General features: G+C 37.4%; 1 protein-coding gene across 1 annotated transcript in view; it reads left to right on the forward strand.

The window, feature by feature from the left end:
- The window catches only part of TICAM2 (toll like receptor adaptor molecule 2), a 29,653-nt gene extending 7,111 nt beyond the window's left edge, over positions 1-22,542 (forward strand). Inside the window, exon 2 of the mRNA XM_032274165.1 lies at positions 19,896-22,542. Coding sequence (XP_032130056.1) covers positions 19,955-20,659 — 705 coding nt within the window. The 5' untranslated portion in view covers positions 19,896-19,954 and the 3' untranslated portion in view covers positions 20,660-22,542. The remainder of the gene's footprint in view (positions 1-19,895) is intronic.
- Positions 22,543-24,787: the final 2,245 nt, after the last annotated feature.

A 24,787-nucleotide genomic window follows, 5' to 3' on the forward strand; every position in this document is an offset into this window, starting at 1 on the left:
AAGTGAATGTGACATGTACGTCTTACAGTATGGAACTTGAAGTATAAACCATGTTTACACTGTTGAATCATGTACACCTATCTGGTGAGTCGTTTGGTCCTTATGGTATTCTTTTTTTTTTTTTTTTTTTTTTTTAGGTGGAGTTTCGTTCTTGTTACCCAGGCTGGAGTGCAATGGCGCGATCTCGGCTCACCGCAACCTCCGCCTCCCGGGTTCAGGCAATTCTCCTGCCCCAGCCTCCTGAGTCGCTGGGATTACAGGCACGTGCCACTATGCCCAGCTAATATTTTGTATTTTTAGTAGAGACGGGGTTTCACCATGTTGACCAGGATGGTCTCGATCTCTTGACCTCGTGATCCACCCGCCTCGGCCTCCCACAGTGCTGGGATTACAGGCTTGAGCCACCGCGTCCGGCCCCTATGGTATTCTTAAAACATATTCATTTAACAAATATCTGCTGTTAAATCTCTTGCCTTTAATCCTCCCTAGACCACACATCCCATTCTAGGTCCCGCTCCACTTCTTTTCTTCTCTTTATAACAAACAAAAAATCCTCTTTGAAAATTTGCCTCTAAGTCTCTATTTTCATTTCCTCTGTTTCTTCCTACCTGCTCTCATCTGAGGTTTTTTTGTCCCCATTAACCCCTACATGGTCCTGACATTGCCAATGACTGCGAAATCCAATGTCTGTTCACAGTTCTCATTTTTCCTGACCGCTCAGTAGCATTTGATCACTCCCTCCTCCTTAATATTCTCTCTTCTTCATTAATGTTCTTCACTAATATTCTTTCTCCTTCAATTGGCTTCCAGGTTACCACATTCTCCTGCATTTCATTTCGCTTCATTGTGTCGCCAGGCCTCTCCATCACTAAATGTCAGTGTGCCACAGAGTTCAGTTATTGGCCGTACTGTGTCTCAAGGCAATTTCTATCCCAAGCCATATTCCTTGGCTATAAATAACATCTATAATTTGATGACTTCCAAAATTTTATTTCTAGCTTTACTTCTCTTCTGAGCTCCAGATGTGTATATTCATCTGCTTACTCAGCATCTCCACTTGGAAATCTGATAGGCATTTAAATTTAGTATGGACAGACAGAACTCCTGACACCACATCCGTCAAGTCCTCCCTCTGTTTCCCCTCAATATATCAAGCTGCCTCAGTTACTGCCATTCAAGTAGGCTGGAATTCTAGGAAATTACTCTTGACTTCTCTTTTTAGGTCAGACCCTGCATCCAAGCATCCAACAAATTCTGTTGACTCTACCTTAAACAGAAGATCCCAAATCTGCCCACCTCTCCTTTCCTCTCTAAGCTAAGCCACAGTCCTCTTCTACCCACATGATTGAGAAGTCTCTGCTTCTACCCTTGCTTCTCTACAGTATTTTCCAAATAGCAGTGATTTTTGTCATACATACTCATTTCATTTCCCTTCAAAACCTTCTAGTGGCTTCTCATCAGAATCTCACACACACACACACACACACACACACACACACACGACTTAAAGTCTTGTGTGATCTAGCCTGTGACTACTTCTCTGAAGTCACCTGACTTCCCTCTCGCCCTCTCCACTGTAGTAACACTGATTGTGCTGCTGTTGCCTTTGCCTGCAGCAGGTCTCTGCTAGACCATTGCTCACTGTACTCCCTCACTTCTCTGTTAGCATGCTGCCTCGGGGGTTACTGTGCTATTGCAGCAAGATCCTTTTTGCTGCTGGCCCTGTGGAGCGGGTTGCTATTAAATACTGAATGCTACTCTAGTACTCCATGGAGCTTATGGCACCTTTAAAACATTGTTGGTTGCTGGAGTTCTCTGATATTAAAAATGCACAACCATTTTTCTTTTGAGCCTCATTTTGGTAAGATAGACAGTTTGCCTTTAATTCTGTGTTTTTATAGAATCTTCCTGATTTGGAGATTTGCCCTTTAACATCAGTTTTTATTTTTAGATACAGAAAATGGAAGAAAAATATCCAGTTTATTGAAAAGAATATGTAATAATATTTGGTGGAGGGGGGCAGTTACTTTGCCCTCCTCACCCCCGCCAGTAGAGGCAATAGGAAATAGGAAGCAATAATCTAACATTTGGAGACTCTTTGAATGGTACCAGCAACAGGTAGTTTATGGGAAGAAGAAAAATAAAGGAGCTTGTTCAGAGAATAATATATAAGCTTTAAGTCCTGCAGTGACGAAGCCAATATCAGAGTGGTCAAGATTTCATAAGATATTATATAAATTCAGTTTGTGTGTGTGTGTTTTTTTTTTTCAGACAAAGTCTTGCTATGTTGCCCAGGCTGGCCTTAAACTCATGGACTCAAGCAGTCTTTCCACCTCACCCTCCCAAATAGCTGGGACTACAAGCACATACCACTGTACCTGGCTCCAGTTCTCTTTTGAGAACTATGTGGAAATGAAAAACAATATTTTTATCTTTATGAAGAGATGTAGCAACTAAAAGATTGTTTAATTTATAATCCTTATTTCTCATTTTAATCCCAAAGAACTGGTTCTGTTATCAGTAGTATATGTACTATCATCCCTTCTTTTACAAGAAAGGAAGACAATTTTTTCTCGTTTCGAAATTAGAATTTAAGATACTTTAATAAATATTTTCAATATAAAATTAAATAAAATAATAAGTGGATTTGGAATATGGAACAAAGAGAAGAATAGGAGGGTGAAGCGGAAGTCAGGAGTGAAGTTATTAATAGTATCAAAACACCTGCCATGAGCTTGTGTCCATTGGCCAGAGAGCACTCATTAGCCTGGAGCTTCCTAGCAACTAAGTGAAGAGATAGGGTCCACAAGATGAAAAAGCAGTGCCCAGGTGAAGGTCAGATAGAAGCATTTTTTTAAATGTTTACTTGCTCAAGGACCAATTTTAGGTACTATGAAGATGAATGTTCTGTCCTCTGGTACTTAGAATTAAGAAGAGTGTTGGAGAAGCCCTATTTGGCTTAGAGTTAGCAAACCCATGCTCTTAGAATATTTACATATAAATAAAAAACAGATGAAATCAAGTTAAACCTGGAGATAGGCCAAACTCATTTGGAATGTACAGATAGAGCATGTAAGGAAGACATTTACCAAAGGTGTTGGAAAAAATATACAGAGGGAAGATACTATTTAAATGGAAATCATGTTAACATAATTGATATTTAAAAATATAAAGCCTAGAAAATGAACTTTTATTTACTAAAAATCTATTTTTTCAGATTGTATGATCATTGTTCAAAAAGGTGAACATGTATGTGTATATATGTGTACATGTGAAGAACATATATGAGTTCTTCACATATATATGAAAGAATATACGCATATACACATTTATATATTCTTATGCATATACCATTCACAGCGTATCAGTGTTAACTTTTTGGTATTCACTTGGCCCTAGAACAATGCGGGTTTGTATCATGTGGGTCCCCTCATATGTGGACTTTCTCCAACCAAACGTGGATTGAAAATGCAGCATTCCAGGATGCAAAACCACATATGGAGGGGTGACTTTTTGTATAGGCAGGCTCTGCAGGCTGACTGTGGGACCTGGGTGTGCTTGGATTTTGGTATATGCAGGGGTCTTGGAACCTCTGGAATCAGTCTTCCCTATCCCTAAGTATAATGAGAAATGACTGTACCCCTTTCCAATCTATTTTCTCTGGACTTTGTTTAGCAAAGTTGAGATCATATTCTATATACTATTTTATACCCTGTTCTTTTGACTTTAATTACATTTCATTTTTGTATCATGAGAAGCGTTTTCTCATGTCATTAAAATGGTAAGATTCATAAACATTTTTAATGGTTTAATAGGATTCAATCATATAATGTGACATAATATTCCCCATAATATTCATTCCCCAGTTTTGGGATATTTTGATTTTTACCTCCAATGGAATTTTGACTGGCTTATGATACTACATACAAGATCTCTTATGGTAATAAAATGTAGTCATATAACTCGTACTTCAAATTTACAAAAAAATGTCTCCATAGATTGCATGATAAGAGAAAGCTAAGCAGTTTGAGAAACTGACAAAAAGGCCTGTCCACCTAGACAACAGAGAGAGAGATAGGGGCTCTTTAAAAGAAAGTAACATTTATTCAGAAGTGGGCACTGAAATGGAAATATGTGTGCCATAGTAAATTGTGTGTACTCAGGAAAGTAAAGGCAGACAAAGATTTTTAAAGTAAAGATGAGGAAGTTTACATAATTGTTTTGAGATAATTATTTTTGGCTACATGGATAAATAACAAGGGTGGCACCAGTCTGAAGTTGGACAGGAAGTTGCTGGTCAGATGTTCTTACAGAAGTATTTTTTGTATAGGACTGTGATGGCATTTGTGCAAGGTTCTAGTTTTTGCGGAGACTTTTTTGATAGTTCTGGTTACTAGGCATTTGTGTATAAGAACCTTTCCTTCATGGCCTTCCCTGGCTCTCTGATTATCCAGTTTTTTAACACTAGTAACTCCATTTTGATTCTGACAACTCTCGCAGATCCATAAAGACCCATGTGCAGGGAGCTGGAGGAACAAACTGGAAAAAAGCATAAGATGAGGTTGAAGCTGAAGGAGTCAGGCTATGCAGGGTGTTATTTGCCATATCAAGCAGTTTTTATACCAAGCACAGCAGGAAGCCAATGCAGGGTTATAAATGGAAGTAACTCAGACAGATGTTTTGAAAGATCATCCTGGCTGTTGAGAGGAGAATGGGTTAGACTGACTGAGAGTAGGTGACCAATTAGGAGGCGGTGCAGAAGACCAGGGTAGAGACATTGATCTAGAATGAAAATGTGCTAGAGAGGAAATGAAACAATTTGAGATTGTCTTTTAGGGTTAGATACACAGGACATGGTCATCACTTGGAAGTACAGGAATAGGGGAGTAAGAGGAAGGTGTCATGGATATCCCAGGTTTTGGGTCATGACAGGACAAATGATAATGCCATTTACCATGATGGAGAAGTCTGGGAAAATGAGGTGGAAGCTACCTTCCAGGACAGCAAGTAAGACAAATTAAGAGCGCTGTGCAATACATGTTATAAGAGATGTGAACCAGATATTATGTGTATACAGAGGATGAGTACTTAATTCAACTTGGAGATAAAAGGAAATGCAATCCTTGAGCAGTCTCTTGAATCATAAAAAGGAGCTATTCATGTAGATGGTTGCGGAAGGGTATATTCTAATATGGAACATGGAGTTAAGACATGACATTTGGAAAAACTGTAAGTAAGTGGATATTGGAACTCTGAAGAGTAATATGGTAGGAGCAAACGTTATGGATACAAGGAGAGATTATATCCTAGAGGGCCTAGAATGTTATTCTAATAAGAGAGAGTTTTTCTTGAAGGCATTAGGGTATTATCAAAGGGGTCTTTAAGCAAGAGAAAAACAGGATCAGTTTTCCATTGCAGAAAGGTCTTTCTAGAAATGATGTAAAGGGGAAGAGACTGGAGGCAATGAAACCAGTTGGATATTATGGGAATTTGTAATCCTCTAAGGAGGAATAATATAGGTCTTGAACTAAAGCATACACAGGAAATGGAGAGAATGGGAAAAGAGACAGATATATTTAGGAGACAAGAGTTATTAGTAGGACTTAAAGTTTAGTGGGTGGAGTTGTGGGGTTTGTTTGAATGGATGGAAGAATATGAGAATGATTTCTAGGTTTCTGTCTTCATAGGTAGAGAGGATATTAGTATCATTGACCAAGGCAGAGAAGATTAAGGAGGAAAGAATGATTGGCTGATTGATTGATCCATCTGTCTGTCCATCTGTCCATTTGCCCTATACTTATTTAGTACCTATTACGGCCCAGGTACTATTAGGTTGACCCAGTAAGCAAACTTTGATCAACAGAGGGAATGACTGTACCAAAGCCCAGTCTGATATCTGTCACTCGTATTAGTTCGTGTGGCCCAGCCTCCATTGGAATCATGTCAAAGTAGTGTGCAGAGTCAGGGGTGCTGCAAACCTAGAGAAGGGAGTGCTGTTTGGAAACAAGTCACAGACTGAATTGAGTCTGTATCCATCATCTCAGATGGGGATGAGCTTGGCTCTAAAAAAAATCTCCTAAAGTCATGATATGCCTTTAGCCATCATTTATTTTCAGTTCATCCAATTGTTAGTCAGTCCTCCCTTCAGGCTGTAAGGGTATTTATGGTGCCTTCTTAATGCCAAAGGATTTTCACCAATTTCTAATTGCCTGCTATTTGTATCCTCTTTTTCTTTGATCATTTCCTGAAGGTACTTTTAGCCAAAACATCTATCATATATTTTTTTCTAACAGGTCTAGCCACTGTCACTTTTATGTAGTCATTATGCGTGAAAACTGTTCGCAAGCAAATGACATTTTGGCACACAATATAAGCACCTTGTCAAGCTGCCATTCAGACTGAGGAAAACTTAGTAAGTTGAATAATTTTGTGTTTTCTGGCTGAGAGCCAGTGACAGAACTTAGTCTCCTAAACTGACTGATCTACTAGCAAAAAATATGTAACTCCACTATTTGGTATTTAAACAGACATACTTACATACATTTATTTATTTAGAATTGTAAAAAGACGTCTAAGACAAACAGTGTTCCCATGAATTGGTATTACATAGGAAAGCACACAACCGTATGTGTGTTTGAGTGTATGTGAATCGGTATGTATACATACATATACTTTTAAGCAACCATATGCAAAGATGCACAAATTCAGTGTAATTTTAATGCAGAATTGGGATCATACTGTAAGTATTTTAATATATTTTGATTTGAGCGTTTAAAAAAATAAGTAGATAATGTTATAAACGTCATTTCAGTCAGAGGAAACACATTTCAGGCATGTGTGAAGTTACAGAGCTGAAAAGCCTGGGCATCCTGGCAGAAGAGAAAAGACCAAGCATGATACTCACATTCTTGAAAAACGTTTTTATGTAGGGTAATAACATAAAACACAAAAGTGCATAGAGCAAAGTATGTAGTTGAATAAATAAAAAACCAATCACCCATGTAACCATTTTCTGTTCTGCAGTCATTTTTCCCAAAGACTGTGTTTTCCCCACTACTCTGCAGTACCTCTTTTGTTGTACATCAGGTGTCCATAAATGTGTGGATCTGTTTCAGAGCATCTTATGCCATTCTATTAGCAATTTGTTTAACATTTTGCCATATCACATTGTCTTCGTTGTTGTAACTTTACAGTAAGAGTTGATGCCCAATAAAGCAAGTCCTCCCATCTTATTCTTCCAAGTGTAAGAACGTTCTTACCCTTTATATTTCCATAGAAATACTGGAATTGAAACTGCAAACCCCAGATAACAAAGTCTTGAGATTTTGATTAGTATGGCATTGAATATATAGATCAATTTAGAAAGAATTGACATCTTTACTATATTGAATATTTCAAATAATAAACATGATATGTACATTTATTTAGTATTTTCCTTTCAAATTTTATCTCACTAATATTTTATAGTTTTCTGTGTGGAAATTTTGCCCCCTTTTTTGGTTAGATGTATGCCCAACTATTTCATATGTTTTGATCTATTGAAAAATGACACTTTTTTATAATTTTATTTATTTATTTATTTTTTAAATTTATTTATTTATTTTTTTTGAGACGGAATTTCGCTCTTGTTACCCAGGCTAGAGTGCAAGGGCGCGATCTTGGCTCACCACAACCTCTGCCTCCCGGGTTCAGGCAATTCTCCTGCCTCAGCCTCCTGAGTCGCTGGGATTACAGGCACACGCCACCATGCCCAGCTAATTTTTTGTACTTTTAGTAGAGACGGGGTTTCATCATGTTGACCAGGATGGTCTCGATCTCTTGACCTCGTGATCCACCCGCCTCGGCCTCCCACAGTGCTGGGATTACAGGCTTGAGCCGCCGCACCCGGCCCATAATTTTATTTTTTATCTTTGTTACTGTATTCAAAAAAAATCAAATTATTTGTGTTGATCTTACAACAGCCAGTGTTCTTGCTAAACTTTCTTATATTTTAGTAGTTTTGGTAATTTATGAATTTTCAGATGATAGAAGTTCATTTCCAGTTTGCCGAGTTTTTATAATGAATGGCTATTGAATTTTATGAAAAATTTTTATATTTTATTGTCAGTGTGATTACTTACATTGTTTGTTTGTTTTTTTTTTTGGTGACAGAATCTCATTCTGTCACCCAGGCTTGAGTGCAGTGTCAGGATCTCAGCTCACTGCAACGTCCACCTCCTGGATTCAAGTAATTCTCCTACCTCAGCCACCTGAGTAGCTGGGATTACAGTCATGCACCACCACACCTGGCTAATTTTTGTATTTTTAGTAGAGATGGGGTTTCACAATGTTGGCCAGGCTGGTCTTGAGCTCCTGGACTCAAAGTGATCTGCCTACCTTGGCCTCCCAAAGTGCTGGGATTACAGGCATAAGCCACGACACACAGCCACATTGATAGATTTTTATTTGTTAGATCAACCTTATATTTCTAAAATAAACCCAACTTGGTTGTGATGTATTATCCTTTTTATAAAAAGGATCCATTTTTATCATATTTTGTTTATGATTTTTGAAATAATAATCATGATGAGTTAGATTGATCTGTAATTTTCCTTTTTGTAATATTCACATCAGTTCTTGGTGTCATGGTTATGCTGGCTTCATAAACATGAGTTGGGGAGTGTTTCTTCTTTTTTAATCATCTTGTTTTATTATTTTTTTCTTTACATATTGGATAGACTTCCCTCACTACCATTTGAACCTGGAGTTTTCTTTGTGGGGAAATTTCCAATTATGAATTTATGTCTTTAATAATAATTGAGAGAGAAGATTAGGAAGAATAGCTAATGGATACTGGACTTAATACCTAGGCGATGGGATGATCCGTGCAGTGAAGCATCTTGGCACACATTTACCTTTGTAATAATCCTGCACATCTTGTAAATGTACCTCTGAAGTTAAAAGTTGAAAAAAAATCATTGAATTCAAGTTATTTCTTCTGTTTATGTTTTGAAAACTTGTCTGTTTCTAGGAATGTGTTTATTTCATCTCAGTTTTCACTTTTTATATATGGTTGCTCATAATCTTTTATTACATTTTAATGTCTGCAAGATCATCACTGAGGTCCCATTTTCATTTCTGACATTGGTTATTTGTGCTTTCTTTCACTGTGTATATGACTATAGATTAGCAGCTATTTTCTTTCAGCACTTTAAAACTATCATTATTTCTCTTGAGAAACATTCTTATTTTTGCGTCTTTGAAGGTAAACTATTTTCGCTTGCCGTTTTTAAGACTTTTTTCTTTGTTGTTGGCTCTTAGGAGTTTTACTGTGTTGAAGCTAGATGCGGTTTTCTTTTTATTTATTTTCCTTGAGGCACATAGGACATTAAAAAATGTGCGATTTGATGTCTTTCTTCAATATTGCAAAGTCTTCACATTATCTCTTAAATTACTGCTTTGGTTTAATTATCTCGCTTTTCATTTGGGACTCCAATTTACACACATTTTTTATACCTTCTAATTGTATGTTGTCATGTATAGCTTTTACTGCTTTCTTGTATTTTCTATTCTTTTTTCCCTCTGCTATATTCTGAAGGGTTTTTTTCTAGCTTGTTTTCTAGTTCATGAGTTCCTTCTTCTGCTGATCTAATTTAATGATAAATCCATCCATTAGTTCTTAATTTCAACTATTATATTTTTCAATTTTAGATTTCTCTTTTTCTTAAGTTTGCAGTTATTTGACAAAATTCTCCATCTTTCCTTGCCTTGTGCAATCACAGTTATTAATAAAAGTTTGAAATCCACATAGATTTATTTCTATTGTTAGCTGCTTTGCTGGTTTTCTTGTGTTCTTCCAGAGAGGATTTAATTTTTGCTTCTGCCAGGTTCCTGTTAGCAGTAACAGTCTGTGATCACTTGAATCTGATTTCAGCAATGGGGATTATTAAAAAGAAGGGTTACATTCTTGGGAGGATCAATCTGTTTTTAGATCACACTTACACATAGGGTATACCTTTCAGGGTCCCAACCCAAAGCACATGACTGGATCATACCTTTGTCTCACTAACCATGAGGGGCTATCAAAAAGCACAGCACTAGCTTTCCTCTTCTGGAATTGGAAAACACGCTAGGAGGAGAGTCGTCTCTAGGTTTCTGTCTTCTGGATTGGAGTTCCATAATTCTTTACTATGTCATTAGTTCTATGTGCTTCAAGCCTTTTATATATATTTTTTTTGTCCAGCTTTTCTAGTTGCCCTTAGCAGTAGCATTGATCCAACTTACCTAGTCCACCAGTACTAGAAGTGGAAGCTGCAAATAGCCACAGTTTGATATTTAAAAAACAGGCCAAGAAAGAGCATTTAGTAAAGGAGACTGAGAAGGAGGAGATGAGAGAGAGAGAGAGAGACAGAGACGTGATGCTGTAGTTAAATGGATCTTGGGAAATGCCTTTAGTGACTTTAAAGCCATAATAGAGAATTAAATAACTTTTCATACGAGTTATTTCCTCTTTCCTTTGTAGCCTATATCTTTGGAGGAGAAAGAAAGGTAAGATGATGGTTCTAAAGGGAAAGATATTAAATAAGTACAACATGCAAGTAAAAGCAGGAGAGCAGAAGTAGAAACAGAAGAACCTGATAAATCTTAAAGAAAACTGATTGTCAGCAGCTCAGACATCTGTATACATCTGTATGCTAATAGATAGGGTATGGATGGGTAATAAAGTGAACTTGAGTTTTTAATACAATGTATCCCCTGAAAGGACTTTCCTTGTTAAAAAAAGAAAAGAAAAACTAAAGCAACATAGAAAATGTACATTAATATTGCTTTCTATCAACAAGACAACCAACTTGTACAGAAATTTCTGAATCCAGGTATGGGAAGCACTATGGAAAGGTTTCATGTTTCATTTATTGATAGTTAGAAAATGACCCTTTTGTCTACTTTATAATCCTTTCTGTTTTTCATATTACATGCATATGTCATGTTTATATTCATGTAATTTTTTCTTTTTTGAAATAGTGCCTTGCTCTGTTGCCTAGACTGGAGTGCAGTGGTACGGCCATGGCTCACTGAAACCCCAAAATCCTGTGCTCAAGTGATCCTCATGCTTTTTAAATTTATTTATTAAATGTTCTTGGTAGTCATCGGGTCTTGCTGTGTTGCCCGGGCTGGCCTCAAACTCCTGGCCATAAGTGATCCTCCCAGCTCAGCCTCTCAAAGTACTGAGATTACAGGCATGAACAACTGTGCCAGGCCCTATATTCACATAATTTTTTAAAATGCAGCATAATTGCTCACTTAAAAAATCCAGCAAAATATATTTGGATTGATTACTTTCTATTCTGATTGAGTCAATGATTTATGTAATAGGGATGATAAAAACTATCTGTTTGGCTGTCTTTCTAAAGCTACAGAATTCTGTCAGTCATATATTTGGAGCTGTCTAATTTATTCATTCAAAAGGTATTTCTTGAATGCTAACTACATGCTAGGCTCTGGGGGATACAGTGATGAATAAGACAATTTGATCCTTGTTCTGATCAAGTTTACAGTCTGGAGGGAAAGATGAGAAACTAAGCAGATAAGCATACACATAATTAATTAATTGTAGTTGTGATTAGTGCCATGAAGGAAAAATACAGAGTGCTAGGCTTTGATAGATCCCATAACTCTAACCTTTCTAATGCAAGCTCTAATAGCTAGAATGAAAAGTATAGATACTGGCTTACTCTAGCTATAAATAAGTGCCAATAGGTAATATTTGATAATCCTTTTATTTAGATTGGGCCTTTGCCATCCTTACTGATTCTCTGCAATCCCCTAAAGAAAGAAAACAAATGATAGCTGATTCTCAAGAATGTTATTTCAATCTAAGATCAAGATGGACTTAAATTCTACTCATCTTACTCCTGAAAATACTTATTAACCTTCTTGGGATTTTTAAATATTCCCAGTGTCTAAGAAGTCTAAGAATAGTCTACATGTTTCTCATCTGGCTGGCATAGATCTGTTCTGCTGTGTCCTGACAGCTTGGCAGAGCTTGGCACTCCTATGCTGTAGTTGAGGGATCAGCAATCTTTTTCTGTAAAGAGCCAGTGAGTAAATATTGTAGGCTTTATGGGCTATATGGTTTCTGTTGCAACTACTCAATTCTACCTTTGTAGTATGAAATAAGCCAGAGACAAAAATGTCAGTAAAGGGACATATCTGCCTTCCAATAAAAAATTATTTACAGAAACAGATAGTAGAGTGTGTTTTGGATGTTATATCAATCACAGTTTAGTTGTGAACAGAACTTTGTTAAGCTGAAAGGTATGTATTAAGAGATATTACAAGATGTACAGTATCATTGGAAAGCTGAAGATCTGCACTCTAGGCTGAGTTTTTAGACACACCTCTCAAAGCCACATAACAGACTTGTCTATTGGCCTGGGGCTTTTGGCATACTCAGAAGCCTCCTGCCAAATCAGGAAGCAGCCAGCTCCTTAATTACACCAACTCTACCAGAATTTTAGCCAACAAAAGAGTTGCCTCATGTTCTACCTCCTTGCATGTTAAACTCAGACATGTAAATACATCTGACTGGTTAATTTAAATTACATTTAGGAAAACCAGCATCGAGGGAGTCTGGGAGATAAAAGTTTTTAGTACTTGTAGTATAGGAAGAACAGAAAGGTACAGTAAAAAGAAACTGGAATAAGTTTTGGATGAAAAAAATCTTCAGTAGATACTGCAGCAGATCTACAGAACACCCTTTTGGCTAATTAACATCATCGATAGCCTCCTTTCCAAACCTAAACTTCTAGACAACAGCAATAGCTATGATGGTATGCTATCTCCCAATATAATGCAGCTCTCCTTCATACAAACAGAAGTGCACTCACCTTCTCTCTAAAAGGTGCAACCTGAAGTTCAAAGGTAACTGGATCATCTGTAATGTTCATCACAGACATTGTCCTGTTACCCAGCACACTCAGGAGTTAAGTGGCCTGTTCCTATTCACAAAAGAAGCAGTGGTGGAGAGACAGAGCAGTGCCCAAGAGGATAAGAACTTAATTCTAAGAAGCTTCCACACATATATTTCACCCTCTTTCTTTTTACTAACAAATTCCCTTCAGTTCATAAGCATTCCAAGTATCTCTTCTCTTAATGAAAGCCTCTCCTGACCCTGCATTTAGTTGTGACTATTGGTCTCTCCTTTCCTTCTCAGCCAAGCTTTTCCTCTGAATGTCAAGATGTTAAATGCAGTGGATCTGACTTCTTGGCAGCTGTGGGTGCTGACCACTGCCAAAGCACTGTCCTCCCTCGGCTTTCAGATCCCATTCTGTGTCTGATTTTCTTGCTGCTTCCAGGCCACTCCTTCTGCTCCATTATGGGTCCCTCACCCTGCATATGCACTTCAGTCATTGTTTCTGTCTTTAGCTGTCTCTCCTCTCTTTTCGCTACCTATTGTCAGTTACTCACATGATTTAAGCAACCTAACTTGTATCCCTAATCCAAGATGCTCTTTTATGCCCCAGATCTACATGTTCAAGTGCCTACTGGACAACTCTTGAAGGCCATGGGCACCCAAGCTCCATAGGTCCCAGATTGGATTGCTTGGTCACCCCCACCCCACTTCATCCTGATTGTATTACTTTTCTCAGCGAATGGCACCACCACCCACCAAGTTACACAAGGAACAAGCTTGGGAGGCATCCCTGACTCTTCTCTCTCTGCCACCCCCATTACGTACTGTGTGCCTTTGTCATCACTATCACATCATCGTTTTGGGGCTCTGCTTTCTCACCTAGACTATTGTAGCAGCCTGTTAACTAATTGTTTTCCCAGTCTGGGATCTTCCAGTTCTGTAGCCTAGTTTCTTTACAAACCTAAACTTCCAGACAACAGCAATAGCTGTAATGGCATGCTGTCTTCCAACAGAATGCACATCTTTTTCACATAAACAAAAGTGCACTCACCTTCTCTCTAAAAGGTACAACCCAAAGTCCCTTAGGTCACCATATCATCTGTAATATTCATCACCAACAATTTTAAGACTATTTTAACCTGCACGAAGTCAGATCAGATCACTCCCGTCTAATACCTACCAGGGGCTGTCTGTCTGCCAACATGTTGAAAGCCAAAGTCCAGAGCAAAATGCCTTAGGTTCCTTATTCTCATTTAATCTAGTTTACCTTTCCATTGCTCTCACCACTACCTGCTTCCCCTTTTACCTCCTCCTCTGTGGACTTGAGCCATAAATGTCTAGTGCAAAATGATCCTAGCATACAGCACTTTGCTCTCTGGTACTTCAATATTTTTTCAAGTGCCGCTCCCATTGCCTAGAAAATGCCCACCTGTCTTTGTCTTGCTGGTGTGAAGTGTCCCCTGCTGCAGATGGCCCTCCTGAGTGCTTTCATGGCACCTGATATCCTGTATAAAGCACCTGTGCAGTGAATCCTAATTGTCTTGTCTAATTATCCTGGCTTCACATCTCTAAAGCCTAGCATTTTTGTTGCAGAGTGAGTTTCCAGCCAAACATTTGTTAATAACAGAAACATTTATTAACAACGAAACTTATTAATTGAACACAGGAATTTTGATTTTACAAATATTTGCCACAAGATGGTGCTGTTCGGATTTGAAAGAAAAAGGCTCTCCAAGGCTGAAGGATTCAGTACTGTGTGAAATTATTTTAAATATGTTAAGATTTTAGCATTGCTACATTCATCAGTCACCCTACTTGAGCAGTCATAAACATTTGAAGTCAGTTAAACACTTTTCCTCTTGAATTGTTTTCTTTCCTTAGCAGCTAGGGTTTTCTCTACTGGTTTTCTATCAACCTTCCTGACTAGTTCTTTCTGCCTCCTTTGCTGGCTCTTTCTGTTCTTTTTTTTTTTTTCCCCCAACACTCTACTTTTATTAACGTTTTTTATTAATGGTTTATGACTTGCATGTTGTTATTAGCAGTAATAATTAAAAGTGACTAACAAATTGCCATAAATCTAACCTGAAGACAGATCATCAACTGTCAAAAAATCATTTGTAACATAGTATAAATAAATCACTGCAGGAATAGTTAATAATAATGACAACAATAACTCTACCTTCATAATGTTGGAATACCATAGGGCTTGGGCTTTCTTTTTCTATCTAACTCACCTCCTTAATATCCTGTATAGTCTTTAATGATCTCGTATTGTCTTTTTCAAATACTATCTATACAAAGATAAAGGCCAAATATGCATCTCCCCACTGGATCTTTCCCCTACACTCCAGACTCTATATTCCATGCCTAGTCAACATCATCAGCAAATCTTCTCAGTTCTACTTTCAAAATATGCCCCAAATTTATCCACTTCTCACTACTTTTACTGCTACCAACCCAGTTCAAGCCATCATCATTTTTCCATTGGGTTTCTGCAACAAGCTCCTAATGAGTGTTCCTGCTTCCACCCTTGCCTCCCTGCCTTCTATTTTCAATGCAGCAACCGAAGCGATCCTATGGAAACTAGTCAGATCATGTCATCCCTCTGCTCAAAATCCTCCCCTGGCTTCTCCTCTAGGTTATTTCCTTCTAGGCTACCCTTGGCTCCCTCCAGCCCCACTGCACCCCTTTGCTGTTCCTATTTTTTCCTAATAGTGTTTGGACCCTTGATTTGTCTACAGCCTTCCTTTTAATCTAATTCTGTTAATTTACCTCATCTTTGATATTTTTGTTTCACTGATTACATATTCTTTTTAATACCTTCTAGAGTAAGGTTACTCAAAGTGCTTGTTCATGATATTCTAAGAAACATGCCCCAGAATGTAAACCATGCTGCTTCCTGCACTGAGAGTATCTGGCTAACAAAAAAATGTCAGCTGAACTAAACAGCATACTTACTGCTGCAATTGATTTATATCCTGGCATAATCTGCTTATCTTCTCATTGGTAACAAACAGTTCAGAGACTGGCAACTTGTTCATGGACTACACTTTGAGTAGCACCATCCTAAAATATAAACATTTGTTGTATAAATTTTTAGCTTCTTTGTTATGTATTTCATAGCAATAATAGTTGCTAACATTTACTGAGTATTTACTATGTGCCTGCACCATTCTAAGACATTTTGACCTTCATAAAACCCCTAAGACAGGCACTATAATTATTTTACAGATAATGAAATCGAAGCATACGTGTATTGATTAAGTTGTACAAGATGAGTTATTTTATAGCAGGAAGGGGATTTACACTCAGGCAGTCTGATTCCAGAGTGCGTAGTCTTCATGAAATGGAATTTTAGATCTGTTTTTTGTATGCTATGATTCTTGTTCATATTCTTTTATATTTCCTATAATATTTTGCATATTTGCCATAGCATATTTGCCATGTTGTTTTTTTTTTATTCCTCTCATTGAATATAGATAATTCTACTGAGGTCCTCTTTTGCATAGATATAAAGTAGATACATTCTGGACATTCCTTCCTTCTTATCTCAGACCTATTGATCTTCCCTTCAGAACTTTAGTTTAAGGGCACCATTCGGATTGATTATGTTTCTTCACATTTCTGTTGCCTGAGGGGATGGATATGATTCGCTCTGTCAGACTTTGGCCAATATTAATTGATAGTTTTTGTCTTATGTCTTTTCTGAGGCAAGGGATAGAGTTGGGGTGTCATTCTACCAAGTTATAAGTTTAAAAACAAATGACTCAGCCCTACAGAGATCAGTTTGACCAAATGAATCACTGTTACAAGTGGAAATCCCATTGGGGGAATTGTTCTATAGATAAACTTGCACACATATGAAATGCTTTTTGTACAGAATTATCCATTACAGCATAGTTTGTCCTAGTAGTAGAATGGAAGCAACTCACATATCTAAGAACAGGGAGTGATTATGGGATAGCCACATGCTGCAAGATTATGTAGTTGTAAATAAGAGGAAGTTATCTATGTGCTGTTACGGAAAGCTCCAAGGATATGAAGGGAAAAAGCAATGTATACTAATGTTTAGCCACTGCTGTTTGGCATTTATGTGTCATATATACATATGAATAATGATACTGTTTTTGAAAAGGAAAGGAAAACAAGAATATTCTTTCAAAATATTCTTATTTTGAATCTTGGGAAATTTTTGAAAAAAGGGAAAGAAAAATAAGAATATATATTCATAGAGAAACAGTGGAAAGATGCAGGAGGAACTGATAAAAGTGGTCACCAGCAGGAGACCATGGGGATAAGTAACAGGATGGATGGAGACACATCACCACCTTTTTTTAAAAAAAGTAAATGAAAATATATATACATACACATTTTAATTTTTATGAATAGTGTTCTCATGTGCATGTCTCCCAAGTGGCACCCTCACTCTCCTCCCATTTAGCTGAGACAAGAAGGTGAAACCTAAATTTTTTAAGCCCGATGTTCACTGTCCTGGTGGAGGACGAAGACTTTAAAGGAAGCTTTCCAGGATTCTTTTGGCCAACCTTCCTCAGATTTTCTTCGGCATGCCTTGCCTTTCCTTTGTTCTAATAGAGCCCTTTTTATTGATGGAGTTAATTGGCCCACAGTGAAGCACAGTCATATCCTCTTACTTCCTCCCAGTCCTGCGAACCAAAGTGCACTGATGAATCCTGACCATCTCTCCATGTCTGAGTCACAGTGGTGGTGGGAACAGCACAACTTTCCATATCTTATTCTCTTGGCAGTCTCCTTACTCCCTCCCTCCAGATTAGAAGGTTATAGTGAAGTTTTATAAACATTGCCACCAGCTTTTTTCTCTCCATCTGATTTGGTGGGTAACATTGCTTGGAAGTTGGAACAACACATCATAGATATCTGAAGTCTTTTGCTCTTTTTTGCTAATTGGTATTTAAGAAAAATAAGTCGAAGTTGTAATTCTTTGTTTTTCTTTTAAAAGATTTTGTGATCTGCCTTGACACACTGTCTTACCCTAGAAGTTTTTCATACTGTTTATAAATAGCTGTTATATTCCTTCAAATGCACTTATCTGTACCGGCTAGTGACTAAGATAATGGTGTTGAATTCAATGATAAGAGTAAATCATCTTAATTGACAGAAAATAGATGCCTCTGGATGGTTTAACAATTGTTTTCTTATTCAGGGGAAACTTCTATAACTTTGCATAGCAAAACCCTTTTTTTAAATAATGCAGTAACAAAAGTTAGCAATGAATCCCATTCAATGAAGAGAGTCCAAATTAATTTGGTTTTATTATTTTGGATGTATGCATGTCACATTTTAGAGCTATTATGCCTTAGAATACCTCTTGGTAATTAGCACAATATACCACAGAGCCAGAACCTAACGTACAGAGAGTGAATGTCAGCAATTTCCTCACTAGTCAGATGCAGCTGCAAACATTTACTCATATACATTAGAATGAAATTCTCTATGTTTTTTTCCCTTGGTTTTTGTTCCCATGACAGTTTTCACCACTTTGTTGAACAGTTTCTTCTAAACCTCAATTATTTAGCATATATAGCCATGTTACTTATGTTGTTATGAATGTTATTATAATTTTTTTCTTGAGGTCTGGCCTTTGCCCATAAAGAGTAAGTAAAAATGCTCTGGAATATAGCCTGTGGCTCACATTTGATGATATGAAAACTATATTTATATATTCTAAATGTTCTGTCTTTTGATAAAAAGAAAACTGCCATTTGTGGTGGTGGTGGGGTTATTAGGAATATCGCCAACATTTCCTGAATTTATTTAAATTAGATTCACATAGTGTACTTTTCTTTCACAGTTGATCTAGTTCTTCCACTCTGAATTTAGAATTTTTTTAAATAAAAGAATGAGTCTAGGCCAGGCATGGTAGCTCATCCCTGTAATCCCATAACTTTGAGAAGATGAGGCAGGAGGATTGCTTGAGCCCAGGAGTTCGAGACCAGCATGTGTAACATGGTGAAACCCCATCTCAACAACAACAACAACAAAATTACAAAAATTAGCTGGGTGTGGTGGCATGCACCTGTAGTCCCAGTTGCTCCAGAAGCTGAGGTGGGAGTATGGCTTGAGCCTGACAGGCAGAGGTTGCAGTGAGCTGAGATCATACCATTATACTCCATCCTGGGCAACAGAGCCAGACCTTCTGGAAAAAAAATAATAACAATAAATAACAACAACAGAATAACAAAAATAAATTTAGACTATAATCATTCTTTGTTGATTTCACTGGAGAAAGTCTCAAGTCTTTGTTTCTAGAATTCACTTCCAAACTGAGATGTTAATTTTTCCCTAGGTGAATAAATATATTTTTTTCAGTAGTTCCAGGATTTGTTGGAAAAAGATATTTCTTGCTTTTCACACGCTCTTATTATAATTGAGTCTCCATTAGTTCACCATCAACACAATGCCTGACTCTGGACAAACAAAAAAAAAGTCTCTGAACCTTTCAGATCTTCCGTTTGTGCTAAGTCAGTAGAGATGCTGCCAGTCATTGTTAGGATATTTGTGTTCTATTTTGTTTGTGCTTAATACAAAAATATATTTATGCTTAATATTTAAATATTCAGTTTCCTTAGATTTTTGTTTCTAGTCTACATGGTAATTTGATAATGGAGAAATTAGATTTAAACTGCATAAAAAGTTAGAGTGATTTGTTACTTATCACGAAAATACCAACGTAATTTATTTTAATCAGGAGGTTTGTAGTGCTAATATAATACCATTTACATTTTCTGAATGTCTCCTATTACATTAAACTGGACCCTTTATTAACACACCCTTTGCTGCCTGTGATACCCCTTGTGAAGCTCACAAAAGACTAGTAGTTCAGATTCCCAATTACCTGCTTGTCATTTATTTATTTGAATCTGTATATTATAATCTTTTTGAGCTTTTCAGGTTGAATGAAAGTTTCCATTTTTAATGTTTTGAATAAATTTATAATATTATTCTGCTTTGTTACTTCCTTTAGATTGAAAAGAAATGCTGAGAAATACATAAAGTTTTCCTCTCCTGCCTTGGATATTTATAATGGGTATCGGGAAGTCCAAAATAGATTCCTGCCCTCTTTCTCTCTCTTGGGGTAAAAGGCACAGTGTGGATACAAGTCCAGGATACCATGAGTCAGATTCCAAGAATTCTAAAGATGTGTCCTTGTGTGATGTTGCTGAGCACAGCAATTCAACAGAGGGGACAACAGGAAAGCAGGAGGGACCTCAGAGCGTGGAAGAGATGCTTGAAGAAGCTGAAGAAGAGGTGTTCCTCAAATTTGTGATATTGCATGCAGAAGATGACACTGATGAAGCCCTCAGAGTCCAGAATCTGCTACAAGATGACTTTGGTATCAAACCTGGAATAATCTTCGCTGAGATGCCGTGTGGCAGACAGCATTTACAGAATTTAGATGATGCTGTAAATGGATCTGCATGGACAATCTTATTACTGACTGAAAACTTTTTAAGAGATACCTGGTGTAATTTCCAGTTCTATACGTCCCTAATGAACTCTGTTAACAGGCAGCACAAATACAACTCGGTTATACCCATGCGGCCTCTGAACAACCCCCTCCCCCGAGAAAGGACTCCCTTTGCTCTCCAAACCATCAATGCCTTAGAGGAAGAAAGTCTTGGCTTTCCTACACAAGTAGAAAGAATTTTTCAGGAGTCTGTGTATAAGACACAACAAACTATATGGAAAGAGACAAGAAATATGGTACAAAGACAATTTATTGCCTGAGATGAAACATAAAACATGTGGCTGGCTCCTGTTTTGTAAACTAAATGATTAATCTTCACTTGAGAAAGCAGTTTCTAGGAAATGTTTAAATAAAAGAGTCTTATCCTTACAGAAACCTATGGAGCACAAGAAAGATAAATTTCTGCAGGACAATCTATAAAATTGTGGTACTTTTTGATGATTTAGTAAACATGACATTGTCAGAGTTTCAAGAACTTTTCTTTCACAATTTTCCTAGTTCATGGATATGAAAAAGGAATTCCCAATCCATATTCCTCATATTGAACCTTGAACAAAGCTTGTATGACAGATATTTTAAAACATGTGGTAACACTTTTATTTTCTGAATTTTAATCTCAAAGGAACAAAAAAAATGGCCTCAAGAGATCTGACCATAATTCCTCTTGAGGCACCTCTCATGGATGTTGCAATAAGCATTCGGGTACCATCACCTAGAAATATGAATTGCCAGAATAGAACATTTAGCATGTTGAGTGTTGATGCATATAAAATCAGAAACAGATATGAGAATGGTGGAACTTTTTAAAAAAAACCCAGTCAAATGTATTTTCTGCTGAAATCTGCATATTCGGAGACATTTCCCACCACCAATTCACAGCTCATTTGGTAGTGTGGTAGTTAGGGACTTCATGGAGTGGTGTTCAGACGTCCCCTGGGGCCTGAAGCTCTTCACATTAGTCATCATCTATAACTAGGGCTTTATTTGCAGAGCTTCTAAAAGGTGTATGACTGTGTAAGTGAACAGATGTTCACTTTTAAAATCAATAACCACTGTTATGGAAGCTTTAAACAAGTTTCCCTCACACACAATTCTCCACTTAGGAAGTATTTCTCATTTAGATCTTCAGAGTAGCCTGACTGTGTGCATGTGTGTGTGTAATGGGTTATTTGTAAAAACTTGGCATACAAGGAGATGTATTTTATTACCTCCTGCTCTAGAGCCCCATGCTCCTAGCAAGCCAGAGGCCCTAAACAGGCTTGTTTCTTTCCTCCCCAGCCCCTCTGCCCATCTGAGATTGAGGGAGCATAGTCCACTTCAGATCAGGAATGGGGTGAAGAACAGGTCGTGTCATGTAATGAGAAAAGCACTCTTTGGGGTCATGAGACCTGGTTCTAGTCCAGTCTCTGCCACTGAGGATGAATGTGACTGTGGGCAAACTATTTACCCTTCTTTATCTGTGAAATGAAAGGACTGAATTGATGGATCTCTAAAGGCCTTTGTCCTCTGTGAGGATGTGAAAAACTAGAGACCACAAAAGGGAACAAGCAAAAAAGTTAGGATTTGATAGTGTGATATATATGTAATAGTTGCAGAAGGCTTTACATATGCTTATAACGAAAAGATCTTTGTATATTCACAGCATAATTGATTTTTAATTCTGTCATTACACTTTTAAAGTCACAGGAGAAAATATACATGCTTACTCAGGTTTTCTTAAAAATACCTTTTTATAGAGATCCTTGAGTAAAGACATTTTGCCTAATTTTTTTCTTCTTATCTTCACTTCTGTATCCCTACCAGTACTGGGATCTGCACACATCTTTTTACAGTTCATCTCTTCATAGCCATGAACCAAAATGTTCTATGAGGAGGATGCAAGTAAGTCAAAGCTTCTATTCCATTAGTAATTATTAGAGGAGGAGATTTTTTTCATTCCATAGTGACATTTTCTTAGCCTTAACATTCTGATACTACTCCCTTTTTCAGTTTTCATAGTAACTATTCATGTTTTTGAAATAATGCTTCCTGTAAATCCAATTTTATATACTAATACAACATGAAGTGCCCAACCTTCTTGCCTGCTAAACTTGGGGCAATTGATGCTAAATGGTATTTTTAAAATAAATGTTTCTATTCTTTACTCTGGACTAAACTTGTTTACTTTCAATTCCAGTGAAGATTGTGGAAAAGTGTTTTGAAATGAAGCATTGATTTATACTTCATAGAGCACCAGATACAATGTCTCACCCAATTTGGAGTTTCATATTTTTTTTATGGTGAAGAAAAATGTTAAGTGCTGAATTCCTGTATACGTTAAAATTATCAATGGTAACAAAATAGCTAAACTGAGGATGAAAACAGGTAAAGGTGTGGGCTTCGTCATGTGTTTGTATGCATGTGTACATATGTGCATGTGCACACACACATACCCACACATATCTAGGTACATACACATATCAGGAAACCTGGGAAATTCTGCACCATGCTGTGGAGCTTTCATTTTGAGTACTCTGTAGGCCTTATTGCCCACCCTGGAGCTTCCCAGGGGAGAACCTGAGTTGAGTCTTAGGTATCAGTTAGGAAAACCCCATGCTGCATGGCCTAAACCATAGATAAAATTATTATCTGACTTAATAAGAGGTCCACCAAGGTATAGGGGCTCAAAGATGTCATTAAAAACCCAGTCATATACTGAAATACTATTCAGTTCTACAAAGGAATGAAATTTTGATACATGCTACAACATGGGTGAACCTTGAAAACATTATGATAAGTAAAATAAGCCAGACACAAAAGGACAAATATTATGTGATGCCACTTGTATGAGGTAAATTCACAGAGACAGAAGAAAGAAGAGAGTTTACCAGGGGCTACAGGGAGGGAGGAATAGGGAGCTATTGTTTGATGGGTACAGAGTTTCTGTTTGGGGTGATGAAAACGTTCTGGAAATGGGTAATGGTGATGATGCACAACCTTGTGAATGTTCTTAATACCATTGAATTGGACACTTAAGCATGGCTAAAATGATAGATTTTATGTTATATATATTTTACCACAAGTTGAGTATCCCTTATCCAAAATGCTTGGGATCAGAAGTGTTTTGAATTTTGGATTTTCAAATTAGAGATGCTCAACTTGTAATTTAAAAAAAGAAAGGGTAAAATAACAAACCAGGTTCTTTCTATCTTTTGCTCTGCCATTCTCTGAGTTGCAGTTGAGCTCCCTTCCAAGTTGTAGCCTGGCTGCTCCAATGTCAGATACCATATACAGACATGACAGTGTCCAGCCTAATAAGACAATAGAAGTGATTCACCCAAATGGAAAAAAAATTCACCACTGCATTATCGAAAATTGTTGATACCCAGTGATAATAAAGAGCCATCTGACTCCCAGCTGGTTCTATTATTTTAAAATTCTCCCTACCTCTACCCTGAGTGGACACCTCCTAGCCTCCCTACCTCCCAACATCTTACAACTCCCAACATCTCATTTCTGTGAGTCAGACTACCTGGATTTGAATTCCACCTCTGTCCTCTATAAATTATATTCTTAAGCAAGACACCTAACTTTTTTGAGTTTTAGTGTCCTCATCTAAAAAGTAAGATCATAAATACCTCCCTGAAAGGTTATTTTCCACCTCTGTCCTCTATAAATTATATTCTTAAGTAAGACATGTAACACTTTTGAGTCTTAGTGTCCTCATCTAAAAATAAAGATCATAAATGCCTCCCTGAAAGGTTATTTTGAGGATTAAATGAGCTAGTGCCTCACATATAGCTACCATATCTATGCTACTAGAACTATTTTTGTTGCCTACACACATTCAATCTGCAGCATGGGTTGGCGGGGAGGACACATATGCATTTTTACATGCCCACAATCCTATTTTTGGAAACCTCGCAACTTGTAAGGATTAGATTTTAGACAAAGACAAAGGAAGATGCCAGGCCTTGTTTTCACGTGCAGTATAGTGCCTAGTCAGGCACTGAAAAGCAGAAGAGCCCCCCTGATCAGCAAGAGATGTGTGAGCTGTTGATGATGAGTGTGAGTGTGGAGGAAGCTGGTGGCATGAAGGATGCAAGACCGTGGCGCCATGATTCTAACAAGTTGGGAAAGTTGGGCCATAAACTAGAAAAGCAGGAAAATGGAGTCTAGGAGTGCCAGCTTTGAAGCCAGTTAGGAGGAAGAATGGCTCCGACCTGGATGCCTTCAGCAGAGTTTTGTTGCTTCTTACACTCAAAAATGGTGGATCAACTTTTGTATTCATTTGATTTTGGAGGGCAAGGGGTGCAACCCATTTAATTTAACTCTTTTCTGGAGCTTAGCAACTCCCAAATAATTTTGCCTCATTTGGGAATAGGCTGGATGAGTTTAGTTATACTGTT

This window comes from Sapajus apella, unplaced genomic scaffold (genome assembly GCF_009761245.1).
Source record: "Sapajus apella isolate SASKATOON/1434 unplaced genomic scaffold, GSC_monkey_1.0 scaffold1, whole genome shotgun sequence".
Lineage (NCBI taxonomy): Eukaryota > Metazoa > Chordata > Mammalia > Primates > Cebidae > Sapajus > Sapajus apella.